Source organism: Spermophilus citellus, assembly GCF_964194105.1.
Source record: "Spermophilus citellus genome assembly, chromosome: 17".
NCBI classification, from domain to species: Eukaryota; Metazoa; Chordata; class Mammalia; order Rodentia; family Sciuridae; genus Spermophilus; species Spermophilus citellus.
Window position 1 is genome coordinate 51,527,917 of NC_138199.1, and position 17,712 is coordinate 51,545,628.

At 52.1% G+C, this 17,712-nt stretch overlaps 1 protein-coding gene across 1 annotated transcript; it reads right to left on the reverse strand.

Annotated features, from left to right (window-relative positions):
• Positions 1-1,444: 1,444 nt before the first annotated feature.
• GPR179 (G protein-coupled receptor 179) lies at positions 1,445-16,785 on the reverse strand (the record flags this gene model as incomplete). Its single annotated transcript, XM_081271753.1, has 11 exons — positions 1,445-6,466; positions 8,023-8,169; positions 8,742-8,847; positions 9,481-9,619; positions 9,804-10,042; positions 10,310-10,419; positions 10,770-10,838; positions 11,671-11,906; positions 12,329-12,416; positions 14,394-14,502; positions 15,992-16,785. The coding sequence occupies 11 exons, from the start codon at positions 16,783-16,785 to the stop codon at positions 1,445-1,447; spliced, it is 7,059 nt and encodes a 2,352-aa protein (XP_081127879.1).
• Positions 16,786-17,712: the final 927 nt, after the last annotated feature.

Here is a 17,712-nt window from a genome sequence, read left to right on the forward strand (position 1 = left end):
CCAGAATCTTTACATGCAAACTCATTGTTTTCCTCCTGGATATTTGGTCTTGTTTTGTCTTTTCTCCCCATGAATGACATCTATACCTGTACTGTTAGAGATTGGGGCTTACTGCCATCTTGAGTGCCACGGACAGTTTTGCCACATTAGCCTGCCAGTTTCCACCCCCCACCTCACCTCTGCCAATTCCAGAACTTCTTGGTATGTTTTTCTTCTTCACTTTCCTTTGGTAGTATCATCTAATCCCAGCACTTTGTTATCTCACACTGCTTAAGCGAGAGTAGCCTGAGCTCTGACTGTTGAGAGAGCTAAGAAAGAGCTGCCTAAGAAAGTAGCCTTTGTCCTAACACCAGGCCATTTCTCAATCCTGGCTTCTGACCTGCCCTGGAGTTCTGCTCTTTCTAAGTGCAGAAGTCGTTGGGAATGCTGGCTATAAATGACCTCTTTCCTTTTTAGGGCTCCTCTGGGAAGGAGATTGATGTGGCCTCTTGTTCTCAGTAAGTGATTTGAAGCAGTTCTTGCATCAGAACCACAGTTTCTCCTTGGGTTCCAGTTACACTGGCAAAAGAGGGGATAGTGATAGTGCTGAAAGGCTAGGAGGAGAGCACTGAATGAGCCAGTGAGATGAGCTCTGAAGATCAGCAAGAGCTGGGTCAGGAAGAGGAGGAGGTCACCCAAGAAAGCTAGCAAGAGGCATGCTAAGGATATCTGTACCTTTCCCAGTGTGGGGAGGACCTGGAGAAATTGCTTTTCCTTTTCTATTCTCTTTGTCTGATATCACTTTGGATGCCAGATGTTGGCATGGATGGCAGAGTACCTGATTGTCTCTACTTCAATAGTCAGGCAGGGTAGAGAGAAGAAATGGGAGATTCAGAGTCAAAAGACAAGGTCCTTAAGGCTTTTTAGGCACCTGTTTTGAGTCCTTTTAGTTTTCCCCCAGTTTATCTCTCAACTTGAATTAAGTACCTTCTGAAGCTGCTTAGAGTGACTTTATAACCTTATATGGCTCCACAGTCCCTATGTTGCCAACTCCTTGGGTGGTTTTTGTTTCTTAAAAAAATCACCCTTTTATAGACTCCAGAGAAGAATTAAGTTTCTCTGTTCTGGGCACTGTTGACTTCTTTTCATCAATAACACGAGTGAGTATCCAGACTCCAGTAGCTTGTGTCAAGTATGTTAGATGGGTGGGTGGGAGGAGTCTCTGGAAGTAGAGGGTCCAGCCTTTGTATCCTCAATCAGGAAGAAAAGTTAAAAGCAAAGAATGGGTGGGACTTTCCCTGGGATCTGAGCTGAACCCTTCTTGAATAGTTTTATTTTGAATGAGTGGACCTTTGGCCTTCTTAGAATGGTCAAGTGTCTTTGATTCAGCTCTTTGGAAACACTAAGATTTAGAAAGGACTTTGGTTCCTGAAGGCTAGATCTGTTTGACCTCACTTGACAGAGCTTATTCCAAGTCCCAAGGATAGACAAGAGGGGTGAGTTCTTCATCTTGAGCTTCAGAAGCTACTTGTCCTTGGTCTTCCATTAAGGAGGAAGACCTTTGAGCCTCACCTTCTTGGAGACTTGATTCTGTGCCTAAGCAGGTCTTTGGCCCAAGCCTTGAAGGTCCCTGTGGTTCTCTGATACCTCCCAGAGTAAGAGTACTGACTGGCTTGCTCACCTTGGGGTGGGAACTCTTGATCTCTGAAAGGAACCTTTCCAGAGGTCTATGAACTAAAAGGCATGATGATTTTTCAGGAGCTGTGGGGAAATTTTCTGTCTGAGTTGCTGTTAAAGCCAGGAGGCCAGATTCCTCCAACAGGGCTCCAGTTTCCTCCCAAGGACAGATGTCTGCCATGATGCCCCTTATTTTGTTACCTTCCGGATCTGTTACTTCCCATTGACACAGTTCTGCTATCCTACTCCCCATGCTGCTTGCTCCGTGGGGACTGACTCTGGGTTGGTTGGTGTCTAGAGCATCTTGCTGTGGGAAGAACTCTCCTGATCCTGTGCCTTTCTCAGGGCAGACTGTCAGCTGTTCTTTGCCAGGCTTTGCTGCTGTTTTTGAAAAGTGTCCTTCAGTCCCTCCAGATTCTGCCTTTGCAAGGAACACCTCTCCTTGCCCTTGTGGTTCTCTGCTCACCCCCTGCTCTAGTTCCCCTTCTCCTGCTGCTTTTTTACCCACCTCCCAAGGGCAGATCTCTGCTTTCTTGGCAGAGGGAGTCTCTTCCACTTCCCACGGACACACTTCTGCCACCCTGGCCCCCACTCTGCCTGCTGTCTCAGAATTGCCTTTGCTTCTGTCACAAGCATGTGGGTCTGATTGTGAAGACAAACCCCCCAAATCTTGGCTCTCCCCAGCCTCCTGCTTCTCAAAGTCAGCTATCTCTGATGTTTTCTGGACTGTCGCACCTTTGGGCTCTAGTTTTTCTGGGGCTCTTCCCTCCTCTTGAGATTCCCTCTTTCTATCCTGTCTCCATGACCCTTTCTCAGGGATTTTCTCAGTTACCTCCCAGGGACAGATCTTGGCCTTGGAGCTGCTGTCAGGTTTATACACATCTGGATCAGGAGCATCCCATGGACACACCTCAGCGACCTTGCTCCCAGCACTGAGCAGACTCTGGGAGCTGGCTGTAGGTTGGTCAGGGTGCTGACGATCTTGCTGCAGGAAAGAGCCTGCTGGCACCACAGTCTCCCATGGGCAGATGGATGATAGTTGGTTGCTTGTTCTTCCACCTTCAGTAATGAATTCTGCTTTTGAAGCTTGAGCTTTTTCATGAGTCATGTGTTCTGGGAGGGAGTCTGTCCTTGGGTCTTGTCTCAGGTCCCCCTTCTGTGTTGTTACATCACTCACTTCCAAGGAATATCCCTCTGCCACCTGACTACTAGTGTTGCTGGACAAGTCTGAGACCTTGGAGGTCTGAGCAGATGGTTCCTTCAAGTCCTTTTCTTCCCAAGGACAAATAACTTCCTGTTCTTGATGGTGTTTTGCCTCCCATTTTGCTATGCCTTCTCTAGGGAAAGTGAGTCTCTCCTTTTCTAGAGTTTTCTCCCTCTGCCCTGCTGATTCATTCCCCGTCTCTTGCTTCAGTCCCTTTCCAGTAGCTCCTTCACTGACCTCCCAGGGACAGATGTTGGCTTTTGCATGGGTGAGGGCTTCTTCTACTTCCCAGGGACATACCTCAGCTGGCCTGCAGCCCACACTGTCCAGTTCCTGGAGTCGAACTTTTGGTCCGTCAGTGTCCAGAGTGTCTGAATTCTGACAGGAGCCTCCTGGACTCGAGCTCTCCCAGGGACAGGCAACCTCCAGGCCTGGACTCTGTGGCTTCTTTGAATCAGTAACTGTTCTCTCCTTGGGTACAGAATCTGCAGACATTTTTCCTATATCTTTTGGTGATTTCCTAATGGCCTCAACTTCCAAAGCCCTTTCCTTTCCTGCTCCACCACCTACTTCCCAGGGACAGATCTTTGTCTTCTCTGCTGCCAGAGTCTCTTCCGTGTCCCATGGGCAGATCTCAGCAGCTTTGCTTCTTACACTGCCTGACCTCTGGAAAATAGTTTGGGGTCTTTCTGTGTCTTGAGCACCTGGTTGTAGGGGGAAGCTACCAGGGTCCATGCTCTCCCAGGGGCAGACTGCCTCCAGCTTTTCCTGTGTTGTGACCTCTTGGATTCTTGCTTTTTCAAGCATTTTCCCCTTGTCCTTTTGAGATTCTCCTTTTTTTGGTGCCTGTCCCAATGTCCAGTCTTGTGTTTCATTTACCTCCCAGGGACATATTTCTGCTGTGGCAGGAGTTCCCTTTTTCTCTGGCTTAAGAGCTTCCCATGGACACAACTGCATTGTTCTGCTGTTCCCATTGCTTAAGAGTTGGTCACCAGCTTTGGATGAGGAGATGGCTGGACATGGGCTAGGCTGTACAGGGGCTGTGCCCTCCCAGGGACACCCTGACTCCTGCCATGGACTTACTGTCGGCACAGCCTTCACAGTTTGTTCCCCCATTTCTCCTGAGCTCCCCTTTCCAAGGGCTTTCTTCTTTTCCTGAAGAGATTCTCCTCCTGCCTCCTGACTTGGTGCTTCCTTCCCTGGGAGCTCATCATCTAGCTCCCAGGGACAGATCTCTGACTTCCTATTAGAAGGTGAATCTCTTGCCTCCCATGGACACACTTCTGCAATACCATTGCCCAGACTTTCTGGGACCTGAAGTGAGACTGCCAAGGGGCCCCGGAAGTCTGTACTCTCCCATGGACAAAAAGACTCCAGATCTCCACCCAGTTTCTGTTCTCTCCAGAAGGCTGCTTTCTTGGGAGCTTTTTGCCTTTCCTGGGGGAGCGCCATTACCTCCTGGGCCATTTTCCCCTCCCTTTCACTTTCTTTCTGGGAGCACAGTTCTTCCTTGGCAGTGTCAGGTGAACAAGCCTCTGGGTCCATGGCTTCCCCCGGGTCCTTCTCTGCCTTCCTTGCCTCCACACTGCCCACTGCCTCAGACCTGCCCCTGGTTCTGTCAGAGTCCTGAGGGACTGACTGAGGGGACAGACCTCCAGGATCGGCACTCTCCCAAGGACACACTGCCTCCTGGCCCCTCACCAGCCTCTCTGGCTTTTTCCGAGCGAAGACAGTCACTCTTTTGGACTCTGATTTTTCTGGGACTTTGCCCCTCTCTTCATGGGAGTCCTCAAGCTCTTGCATTACTGCCTCCCTCTTGGGGGCTCCTTCACTCACCTCCCAGGGGCAGATTTCCACCTTGTTGTTACTGTCTAGCTGACACGTTGGTGACTCAGTGACTTCCCAGGGACATACCTCTGCCACCGTGAAGTCAGCACTGTCCAGGGGGTGGAGGCCAGCTTTAGGCAGTTCCAGCCGCCCTACAGGGGCTGCCTTTGCCTGTTCAGCATTTTTGTCTTTGGAAACTTGCCTCAGTATGGCAAGCCCTGTTTCACCTGTTCTCTCAACTTTCTGCTCCCCTAGACCCTGGGATGTCCTTCTGCCTCTGTCCTCTTGTTCTCTGCTGCTTTCCTGGTGACGGACTTGGAGCATTCTGCTGGTGTGGGCATTCTGTTGGTTTTGGAGGGACTCTTCATCATTGCAGGGGGCCAGGGCAGCCTGCTTACTCACTGCCTTGGGCTGCCCCAGCCTGGGAGACCGGGGGGAAGCCCCTGCACCCTCCACTGGAGCCTTGTCCTTATCCCTTTCTGGACTTTCCTCCCCATTCTCCTTCTCCCTGTAAGTGCTCCGAGAACGGGTCAGCGCTTTGATAGCCAGGCCTAGGCTGTGCATGGAGGCCTGTTGCCCAGGGGTCCTGAGGCTGTGGGCTTTAGAGATCTTGGGCCTGTCCCCACCCACATCATCAGCTTCCCCCTGGAGACACCCTTCCTCTGTGTTCATCTCAGGTTCCCCAGCTCCCCTTTTCTCTATTGCAACAGAGAGGGCCCTCCAGAGCCTGGCTGTGGCTAGGGCGGGGGAGTGGCTGCCTCGCTTGGGTTCTGAGGGAGCTTCCTGGGCAGCATTTTCTTTCTTGACTGGCAATTCTTCATTCTCCCAGGGGCAGATGTAGGTGAATACGCTGGGGCTTTTTGGGGATACTGGCACTGGTGCCAGGGCAGGGGTAGGGGTTGGGGCCAGAGGTGGCATCAGAGCTGGAGTCAGAGTGGAGTTGGGAGACAGCATTCTTGGCTCTCCCAGGCAGGCCCCAGACAGGGCCAGGATGGGTGTGGAGACCTGGTGCCTGATGGGTGGGTGAGGCAGCTTCCTACCAGCCTCTTCATGAAGCCTCCCAAAGATGTGAGAGCTGCCCACGCTGCTGCTCTTGGCAGGGGAGGGTGGAGCTGATAGGGGGGCCCTTCGAGCTGGCTCCAGCCTCCTGGCTGATGGTCTCCGCGCTGGGCTCATCATGGCTGCCTCGGCCTTCTTTTGCTCCTCTTTTTCCTTTGCCTGCAGGTAGGTCTCTTCCAAATAGGCTTGGCTGGCCACAAGCAGGGCCTTTTCCCTAGAGCCAGCTACAACACTGAGGGACTTCTGCAGGGAAGTGGGCCGCGTCCTGGGGACCCTCTCTCCAACCATCAGGTTATGGGCACTGGCTGACCTGTAGCCCAGGGCAGAGGGCCCTTCCATCAACTCCCTGCTCTCCACCCGAGGGGCCTTCTTGGATAGGTTCCTCCTCAGCAGGGAGTCAAGGAGAGGTGGGTCCTGCTCCCTTTGGTGGTCATAGGTGCTGCAGGACTTGGGCAGGGCTGGTGGCCCTTCTGCTTCCTGCAGGCTAGAACTGCAGAGCCGATGGCGGGAGGAGCCAGGCAGACTGCCGTGGCCCAGGGAGCCTGAATCCTGGGAGTGTTGCCTGGTCAGGGCCTCAGGGAACTCAGCCAGGTACCTCACGAAGGAGCGACCCAACCCCTGGCGGGAGCTGCCACGCTTCTTGGGCAGGTGGGGGTTATTAGCAGCCATTTCCTTGGTCTTGCGGACCTCTAGCTGGGCATAGAGCTTCTTCAGTTCCTTCTGAGGAAAGGAACAAGGAGAGCAGACCTGCCATTGAGCTGTTATTGAGATGTACAGACTGAGCAATCCCTGGCTGGTCTCCCCCTTGGTCCTTATTTAGACTTCTTTGGGCATCTCTTTTCCATTAAATATGTCCCTTCCTTGCTTCTAAGACTCGGAGATTCACCACTCCATTCCTACAAGACCAGTACCAATCTGCTTTGAGCTGGATTCATTAAATACCCAGGGATTAGAGTGCCCTCCATTCTCCGGGGCACTGTGATCTGGTGGGAAATTACCAACGTGGTGAACAGAAAATGGATTTGACACTGCTAACCCATTTGGGCCTTAAAGCTATTTTCTTGATGTCTCTGAGCCTTTGCATCTTCTGAAAAGTGATGCTACCTGACTGACCAGTGTTTTTGTCCTTAAGAGGATTATGAGCTTGATGGAACTAGTGCATCAGAAAATGTTGTGTTTAGATAGAAATGATGGATCTGGGGCTTTGCATGTCTGTTATGCTCAGTTTCTCCCCTGAGCCAGCACAGGGGGAGCACAGTTATGTTCCATAAAGTGGGAAGCAAGTGTGGCATGTTTGTGGCAAAGCATGTCTACATTCCCTGACCTCCCAGCTCGATGGGAGTCTGAGCTCAGTCTTTGCCTGAGAGGGGTCAGAAGCTGAAAGGGTTAGGAGGACATGGGGAAACAGGCAGAGGCAATTGGATGAGAAGGGAGTGAAGAGGTGGAGGATTCTCCTTTGCAAGACTGTAAACAAGTAAAGTGTAGGTAGGCCTCAGTGGAGTGGAGGGGATGGACAAAATGGTTTCCCAGGATGGCTCCTGTACCTTAGGTTTTATAAAACCCCTGGGTCTCCTTATTTCCTCCCCACCAAGCCTCTTCTTATGGTTCCTGTGCATATAATGCTCCCCTTGAGCAGAAAAATTAGAATAGAATGATCTTCCAGGATAAGCCCAGAAAGAACTTTGTTTCTTCAAGATCTACCAGGTCCAGGGAAGGGATTCTGGTGTGGAAATCCTGATGGCCATTCATTGCCTGAACTGCCCAACCCCACAGCTGACCCTTAGGTCACCAACCAGCCTGCTTTGCTGGGTACCAAGGGGTTTCTTATCTGCCCACCATGATGAAGACAAGAAGTATTAGGGCTCCACTCAGTTGTGCCTCCAGTTTGCTGCGTGGCCTGGGCCTGGGCCTCCAAGATCTGGGTTTTGGGTCTTTCTACTTGGGTGCTATATAGCCTCATTTGAATAGAGTCAGAAGAGTCAGTTTTTAGGGCTGTGTTGGAGAAGGGAGAAGGCAGTCTTGAAGGGTGGGGAACCTTTGGGGAGGGAACCTGCAGTGTCACACAGTGTCACACAATGCTACCTCTGCCCAGGCTCCCCGACACACACATACTGGGGATTGAGCCCAGGGGCACTTGACCACTAAGCTACATTCCCAGCCCTTTTTATTTTGTATTTTGAGACAGGTGGGATTATGGGCCTGCATCACTGTACCCAGCCTCTGCCCAAACCTTAAGAGCTGGTATCAAAGAAGTCAAGGAGGTGGGTGGCACCTACCCTAATGTCTCCAGGGTCCAGGCTGCGCTCACTCCAGGCTGAGGCGATACTGCTGTTGAGGTAGGAGCCTGAGCGCTGCAGGTCCAGCTCATCTTCATACACCTCATCCAAGATCTCCTCCCGGGGAGGAGCGCCTGACTTCCGGAACTAGCCAGGGTGGGCGTGCATGGGGGAAGAGATCATGCTCATGTAGCTGCTTGTGGAAGGCCAGGGCATAGCTCACTGTAGCTCCCTGCTGACTCCTACTCTCACCTGCCCTGTGGGATACATCTTTACTTTGTGTTCTTCATTCCTCCTCTGATTTGGAATTCTGAGGATCTATAGCATGTAACTCCTCCTCATCCTCTCTGCTCTTCTGTAGCTGAGACCATGGCAATCCCACCCTCCTGCCCCGGCAACCCCTAGCTATGTCCTTCAGCTCCCCACCTGCCTCTTTGTAACTACTTCCAAGCAGATTTTCAGAGGCCACCAGCCTTCCACCTGTGGATAAAAGGACCCTCTCCAGCTCTAGCACTTATTTCCTTTGCCCAAGAACTGGAGCAGAGAATATCTTTCTCCCCCTTCCCATGTCCTTGCTGCGGGCCCTGTCACTCAGAGCTCACTCACTTCTAGCACCTTCTGTCATCCTTGCCCTGACCTGGAGAGGGCATAGTGGTGGCAGATCTACGGTGCTCTTATCAAGGGGAGGGTCTGCCTCATGCAGAGGGGTAAGACCTCACCTTGGGGATAAAGATCAGAGCCAGTGTGGCAGTGACTGTGCTGTGGGTGTGGAAGAAGAAGAGGAGAAGAGTCCAGTCTGGGTGCAGGGACGGAACCAGCACAAACCTGGGGGCCGAATAGGAGGGGGGTGATCTGTAGTGCAGGTGGGCATGGCCTCCTGGCCTCACCTGGAAGACTCCTCTCCCCAGCCCAGAGCTCCATGGTTGAGGAAGGTGCTCTTCTTCCTGCCCTCTCCCAGATAGTGGAAGGCCAGGGCACAGCTCATATTAATCCCACCTCTGAAGAAGCCCTCCCAGGTTGCTCCAGCTCGCCTTCTCAGACTGCCTAGTGTGCAGAACAGAATCATGCTCCGTGACTTGTCAGGATCACCTTGTGGGTTGATTCTGCCTCCACCACAGGGCCAGGTCCCCATGGGCATACAACAGACCTACTGCTCAAATGGCTGAGTGAGGAAGAAGGCAGGGAGAAGTGAGGGTGCGTTGGAAAGTATATATTGGGGGTACTAGAGGGCTGTCTTAGGAAGGGGACAGGAATTAGAAGGGGGACAAACTTCCTTTTGGGTAGTTGCCTCTCACCTGGGTGAGGCATGGGGTGCAGAAGGGGTATGGAGAGGCCCATCCTCATCCTGTTGTGGCATAGCAGTGTTGCAAGGACAATCATTGGATCGGCCCCCTTGCCTGGGAGGGGAGGAGTAGCATCAAGGTGGGAGGAGCCCCAGGTAGTTGGGTCTGTCCTCACCTGGCCATGTGGAACGCAGCCGAAAGCAACAGCTCGTTGTGCAGCGCAATGCCCATGTAGCGTGGCTCATGGAAGGCCGAGGGCACAGCCCTGGTGGCGTAGCAGAGGAAGCTGCCCCAGCACAGCAGCAGCATCTCAGCTGTGGGGCAGTGAAAGGGACAGGGTGGCACCACCTCAGCAGCCTGCTGCTCCTGTCCCCACAGGGCATGCTGAGGAGCCTGGGCCCAGGGTCTTGGCACAGGGTGGGAGGACCAGCACAAGAGGACCCTGGAGGTAGGGAGCCAGGGGCCAGAGTGAGGTTGGGCTCAGAAGAAGCAGCTCACCCACAACCATGATGTAGTCCCAGCGGTCGTGGTGACAGAGGTAGAAGTGGCGGCCAGTGAGAGTGTGACCTCGAGTCACCAAAGGTGTGTGCTGGATGCTTCGCTCCAGGACGCCCACTGTCCACATGGCCAGAAAACCCAGCACGAGCAGCACGAGCAGCCCCAAGCGCTGCAGGAGGTGCCCACTGCTCAGGTGTGGGCCCCGTTGGGCTGTGCGAGATAGGAACAGTTGGAGCACTCTGCAAGAGTAAGGACATACGTGGAAGCTGGGGGCTAAGGATGGCAGCCAGATCCCTGACCTCTGTTGTAGCTGCCCTCCCTGCCACACATTTGTGTGTCCTATTCTTTCCATGGTTTCCCAAAAAAGTTACATGTGGGGTAGGGTGAATGATGGGGGCAGAGGGGAGTGGAGCTGGTAAGGGTTTGATTTGGAAAAACTCCATTGCACAAATGAGCCCAGGTGACCTAGGAGAGCAGTGTGAGAGCAAGGTCTTCCCGGGCCCTACCTATAAAGCTTGAGTATAATGGTCCCATAGACGATGGCAAAACCCAGCAGCCGAACCCAGCGAAGAGCAATGCAGCGGAACGCGCTGGGCTTGAAGTATAGGATGAAGACCTGGTGGGAAGGGAACAAGAGGAGCTGCTCTCCACTGCACTACTGCTGTGCTGGGCTCTGTGCAACACACACGGCTAATCCTCCCAAGAGCCCTGCAATAGAGGCATCATCATCTCCATTCTGCAGAGGAGTAGCTTAAGTATCAAAGAAGTTAAGTAACTTTTCCTAAATCACCACAGCAGATCATGGAGCTTTTTTAAGCCTGAGGCTGTTTGACTCCAGAGCTCACTAGACCAGCCTGGGTAATTGGAGGTCTCTGAATCCTCTGAGGGCTTTATGGTTTGGAGGGTGCCAGGTTGGGGCTGTGGAGGATCCTGGGAGGTGGGGTTAGCCGCTGGCCACAGACTCACAGGAAAGTAGAGAAGCAGGGATCCAAAGAGGATGATTTCCAACAGGACAACTCCAGATGCCCGGATTCTCTGTGAACCCATGGAAAAAGAGAGGCCTGTGAGCAGGGCAGTGGGGGGATGGAGCGTGGATGATGGTATTGGAAGGTTGTAGGTCTGTTTAGGGGTCACTCTGGGCCTAAGGCAAGGCTTCACCCTAGACTGACTCCACCCTCTGTCCCGAGCCACATCTGCACTCCCACTTCCTACACTCTCAGCTGCACGGCACTAAGCCTGGCTATGGCCAAGATTTCACATGGCTTCCTGCAGTCCTGTGCTCCCCACCCAGTCCCACTCTGAGCTCAAATCAGAGGTTGCTGAAGATAGGAAGGATCTCCTGCATTCCTCCGAGCTTTGAGTCACACTGCCCCATTGTCTGGAATGGAATAAACCTTCTCTGCCCAACAAGTATCCAGTTAACCTTCAAGCTTCACTCAAATGTCACATTCTCCAGAAAGTGCTTCCAATGCCATCTTTGGCAGGATACCAATCCCTTCTCCAAGCTCCCATAGCAACTGACAGCAGCCTTTTCCTTGCCCCTGTCTCACTGTGCTGTCATTTTAGTGCATTGTCCATTAAACCAGACACTCCAGGAGGGTCCAGATCTCTTCCTCTAGTGCCTAGGCAATGATTTGCTTAGCATATATATTCAACAAGCATTTGCTGAATTAAGTTCAGTGCCTTCATTTTGCAGGTAAGGAAACAAGATTAAGGTAAGGAGGTCACTTGCTTAATGTCATATAGTGAGTTAGGTTTAGAATTAAGACTGGCCCATTCTCCCAAGTTCTAGTCGTAAGTAGACCCATGTCTGGACTAGGGATGGGTAGGATGAGTGTGCAGGAGAGAGCGGCAGGGCCTTCCTTGCCTTGCTCCAGCGGCAGTGGTAGGAGACCAGCATACTCAGGAAGACGGCCAGCATGCAGCAGGTCTGGAAGGCCAGTACTGCTGCCCGCAGTGCTGGGGCCTCCTCTGCCAGGCATGGTGTGGCATCTATGCAGCTGGTGCAGCCCTCGGAACATGGCTGACACCTCAGCAGCCTCCCCAAGCTGCCTTGTGGAGACCCAAATTGGCTGGTAGTCTGTGTGGCACTTTCCTCTAACCCTGTAAAGAGCAAAATAGGTGCAGAGATAGGGGCTTGTTTGGAGCATCCTGAGATCCTAGCCTTCTGTCCTGGTGGTTGCCCTGCCCTCCTATGGTCTGTGGTCCCAGGGACACGAGGGAATAGGTATTCCCTGGGGAGGGCAGGGTAATAGGAAGAGGTGATACCAGAAAGAGGTACCAGGAAGTGGTAACAGGAAGAGGTTAGGGCTCATTAGGAAGCCAGCTTTCAACATACCTACATGTTCAGGCTCATTCTTAGAAGGCAGATGCCCCCACAAAATCCTGCTGCCATCCCCTGCTTTCTCTTGACCTTCTGCTTTTGCCCCACAAGCTCTCTCCCAGGATCCTCAAACTGCCTTTCCTCCCCACGTTTCCTCACCAGTCTAGCCTGTAAAAACCTACCTGGTCTTCACTGTACTTACCCCCAAAGCCACTTGCTCCATAGAATCCAGGTCGGCAGTGACAGAGGTAGCGGCCAAGAACAAAGCCCTGATTCTCCAGGGGGACACACTGTGAGGATGATAAATATGTATTTATATGGGGTCTTCAGGGAGGCGTTGGAGGGTGCATCTAGCTCCTTGTCCATGACTTTTGGATCTACTCTTGGAGATCCCACCAGAGGCTCTTCCTGAGGAGAGCCTTTCTTCTTTGGAACCCCTCTCTTCCCCCCTACTGTTGCCCTTTTTCAAAGAGACCCTAAGCAATAAGTATGAGATAGATCACCCTTTTGTTTAGTCTGGCAGTGACAGGAGCTTCATAGGTCCTAGGTTGCTAGGGCAAGGTACCAGGGGGGAAGTGGAAGCAGAGAGCTCTGAGCCACAGAGCTCTGCCTCTATGCTGCTTCAAAGGGTCCCCATCATCCGCCCTCTTTGATGCACAGGTGGACTGAAAAGGCTCCCTGTGGTGGAGCAGCTTTCTCCATCAGGGGCCATCTGGCTTGGGCACAGAACTGCTTTCTCTGGCCCTAATGCCGGCCTAATGCCAGGCTGGTGGGATGCCAAGGCCAGTCCTTTATTCTACCTCCACCCATTGATGTTTGCCCAGCAGGGAACAGAGTCTGGCAGAGAAGATGAGCACGTGGATGAGGTCAGATCTGTTGGGGAGAGTTGCTGGGAACAGACATCAGTGGGGCAAAGGAAGGAGTTAGCCTTAGGAGATTCTATATGTAGCTCCTGACCTCACCTAGGTGCTTATGAAATTGAGGCCCAGCTTCCCCTCTTGCATGGACCACTGGAACATGCTCTGTTCCTGCCACAGTCTGCACAAACATTTTCTATTATTATTATTATTATTATTATTTTTTTTTTTTACTGGGAATTGAACCCAGAGGGGATTTACCACTGAGCCACCACATCCCCAGTCCTTTTTTATATAATTTTTTTTAGTTGTAGATGGACACAATACCTTTATTTATTTTTATGTAGTGCTGAGGATGGAACCCAGTGCCTCACACATGCTAGGCAAGTGCTCTACCACTGAGCTACAACTCCAGCCCTCCATTCTTTTTTCTTTTTTCTTTTGAGACAGGGTTTCACTAAGGTATTCACTTAGTTGTTGAGGCTGACCTAAAATTTGTATTCTCCTGTCTGAACCTTCTTAGTCACTGGGATTACAGGTGTGTGCCACCACACCCAGCCCAGTCTGCACAATCAGATAAATGTATACCCAGGGAAGTGAATGTGGCCAGGTTAAAAAATGAACTGAGTGCTTGCTTAGCATGTGAGAGGCCCTGGGTTCAATTCCTTCTATTCTTAGACTTCTAGGTCCAAACACATGTCCCTGAAGAGCAATAGGGCCACCTGTGTGTCCAGAGCAATATGTCCACCCACCCAACAAGCTACAAAGCTTGCCTTGGCTTCAGTACAGCTCAGAAACAAGCATGCACTTGGTGTAACCCATAGAGTGGACAACTTCACTGGCTTCCTGGCCTCCCAGTATTGGGCTTGCAGGATTGCCAGCCAGTGATGTCCATCATCTTGATGTACCTGTGCCTGTGGCTTTGACTCTGCCTGGGTCTGGCCTGGGGTCCATCCCCCACACCAGTCCCAAATTGCTCGTCACCCAACCAGCAATTCCATTTATTTTGACAAACACAGATGGAGTATCCTTTGTGGCCATGAGGATTTCAGAGCTGTGTTGACATGCAGTATGTGATCCAGAGGAATGAAAGAAGATGATTAATGGAGGCTCAGAAGTGGCTCTGGAGCAATGAGCACCAGGAAGGAGGGCAGGCAGGGAGACACACTGAGAGGCATGAGGGATAGTTTCCTGGGGGGCGAAGGCAGGGAGGTAAAGGGATAGGTCATACGTGGTCTCACTTTTAATAAAAGACTGGCATCTCACCTCTGCCAATCACTAAGGACTTCCCTGAAGCCCTGAGATGCTGGGTTGGCTTTGTCAGCTGCTTCTGGGAGCTGGGTGGTGGCAGTGATGGGCAAAGGGCAGGGAGGCAGGACCTAGAGGCCCCTTCACCCTCCTTATCCTTACCTGGGTGCTGTTGAGATCACACAGGTGTGTATTAGAGTACCAGCCTGGGCCACTTGCACACTGATTGATGTCCACGCCCTGGAGATCTATGTCCATCTGCACCTGCCCCCTAGGGCAGTGAATTAGCAATTAGGGGCACAGTGATGAATGTCAAGGTGAGCATGGATACTTGGGTACTAGACTGTGGGGCAATGTAGTCTTTGCAAACTTTAGCACAATGGCTGCAGCATAGAAGGAGGGCACACATGGATTCCACTTCTCCAGTGCTCTGTTCTCTGTGGCAACAAACTCCTTCCACTGGGTTGTTTCCCCACCCCTCCACTTTTCAACATCCTATCATTTTACAATTTCTGTCAATGAGTAAAGGGTGGGGGCATGCCAGGACATGCAGGAGCTGGGGCTCTGAGAATCTATCTGTCTGAAGGGGATTTGCACAATTCCACTTTGCATGTATACACATACACAAGCAGCGAGGCTGTTACCCCTACCCCCACTCTGTCCGCGCAGTTCTGAACTGATCACAGCAAAAGGAGGAGCCCTAAACTGGAGCTGCCTGGCCCAGCAATTCCCCAATCCCTGCTCTGGGTTGAGTGAGGAGAGAGCTGGCAAAGAGCCATCCGCCTTCCTGAAGGAGGGGGACTCTGCTGAGAACAACGAATGGGGACACTGAGCTAGAAAAGCGATGTTAATTGTTGAATGCCTCGCAGTACTGTGTTCATTTGCTGCCCCCTTCCCAACACGACTCCCAAGCCCCTTGTTCTAGCTCAGAGAGCAGTCAGTTATTGGAGGAGTATCACAAGCTCCTGGGTCAGGACAGGCAGGACAGTTGGGGCCTGCTCAATGTAAGAAAATTGGCCTTGGGAATGACCCTGGTACCCCAGATAGAAAGGGTATTGGTCCCAAGCCCCTGCCCAAGAATTTTTCTCCTGGGGAAGCCTTCTCTTATAACTTTCCACTCAAACAGCAGATTTAACTCCTGGAGTGCCCATCCTGGCTCCTTGGAAAAGTCTCATATATGGATTGTCACTGTCACCTAAGCCCTTTCTTGCCTTCTTTTTTTTAATTTTATTTTTTAATTTCTTTGCAGCACTGGGGATCTAACCCAGGGCCTCCACATGCCAGGCAAGCCACATCCCCAGCACCCCCTCCTGCCTTTCACATCCACTCCTCAGACGTGAGGGTCAAGACTGATGCCTGTCTATATCCACACACCTCTATACCCACAAGTGTGTATATCTACATCTAGATGTGTTCCTACATATGCATACCTTCCTGTACATGCACATTTTCCTGTACATGCATAAGCTCATAGGCATTCATTCATATGCTCAAGAACATAAATACAAATACCAAGATAAAGAAGCATAAATGGACTGATTCATACTCAGTATGTACACTCACACCTGCGTGTGTTAACAGATAGTTATAGATTCACAGAGTTGGCTGCAAATACACACAGCTGAATGCAAACACACACATCTGTGCCCTCCAGACACACACACATGTTCTTGCCAAATGTCCCATGCACAGCTGGATAGACTAATGTCCCCACTGCCACATACCCACAAATCCATCAGATCCTATGCAAACCCACTTACCTGACCTCTGGACTGAGGTCTGGCTTGAGTCCATAGAAGGTGGCCGAGAGTGTAATCAGCCAGCCAGGACGGAGCTGGCCCTCCTGGCATTCCAGGAAGGGAGAAGACAGTCTCACCTGCTGTATGTCCCCCACATACCCATCCCCCTGTGGCCACTTGGGGCTGTTGAGGCTTCTTAGGTCATTGGTCAGCACCCGTTTCTGCAGGGGAAGGCTGTCTGGTTCCGCAGCTGAGCTCTCTTCCTGCATCATGTTCCCAGACAAGTCTTGAAGGATGGTCTCCTCTCCGATCCTAGTAGCCTGGAGGGCCAGCTGTAGATGGCTGGCTCCTGGTGGAGGGTTAAAGATCAGCAAAGCCCGGTAGGCCCTTGGGTCCCCTTCCACCACGCTGCGGACTAGTGCCTGGTACCACTCCACATCCTCCTCCACACTGGACTCGCGGATGTCATTGGCTTGTAGCAGCATGTTGAGAAAATTGGCAGCCTGGGCAAGAGTACCTGCTGCCCTCTGTAGAACTTGGGGGAGCCCTGGTCTGGCTTCTGCTCCAAGAGCTTCATAGCGCTCACTGCAATTAGCCCCCAATAGCTGTTGGGCATCTCCGGAGTAAAGAAAAGCCAGGGCTGCCTCAGCCCCCTGTGAGGCCACCCACATGGGCATAGTTCTTGGCTTGGCTTGGGAGGGTAGTGGAGGAAGAGAGTGGAGGGGCCTCGGATCCCCCAGAGCCCAGCTGCAGAGGAAACAGCAGCCCAGCAGCCGCCATGCAAGAGAGGGCATCATCATTGCCCAGGTACCCATTCTTCGGGCTGCTCTCAAGACCCTGGGGAACAGGCTGCCTGGGGATTTAGTTGCTCAGGAGATCCCAGGCAAAGGCTGGCTGCTTCCAGGTCTCCTCTCCTCTCCTCTCTCTCTCTCTCTCTCTCTCTCTCTCTCTCTCTCTCTCCTCTCTCTCTCTCCTCTCTCTCTCTCTCTCTCTCTCTCTCTCTCTCTCTCTCTCTCTCTCTCTCTCTCTCTCTCTCTCCCTCTTTCTCTGTTTCTCTCTCTCTCTCTCTCTGTTTCTCTCTCTCTGGCACTGTCTCGCTTGTTTTCTTCCTTCTAACGTCATCAGCTGGCTGGCTCCTGGATGTAGGTATGGGGGCCCTGCCTCTGCTCTCTCAGTGTGGTCCCTATCTCAAACCCTTTTAATCCTGGCATATCACTCTTTCCTCTTGCTCTGATCCAGTACCCAGTCTACCCCCACCCCCACCCCACATCTGTTTCAGAGAGAGAAAGAGAGAGAGAGGGGAGGGGAAGGGACCAGAAGTTCTCTCTCTCCTCCCTCTGCCCTTTGCTCCATTAGGAGAGATGGGCAAATCCAGGATGGGGTGCCATAGCAACCACGGGTGAGCCTGTGCCCCTCTCTCCACCCCTCTGCTCCACTGGGCCTCCTGGCAGCAATTGCAACAGGCATGATAAGGGCCAGGCTGCATCTCCTGGCAGTCTGCTCTGGCTGTGTGCACCCCCCTGACACCGTGCTGCTTAACTGGATTTTGAGATTGGGAGTGGAAAGGATAGAAAAAAGAGCTCAATATAACCATGATCAGCCTTTGAATAGACTGTGGCAGTTTATTACATGTTTATTCTATACATAATCTCAATGAATTCTGCCCCATAACCGTGTATGGTGGATAGCCTTATCCTCATCTCACAGGTACAGACGCTGAGGATCAGAGACAATGCCCCACC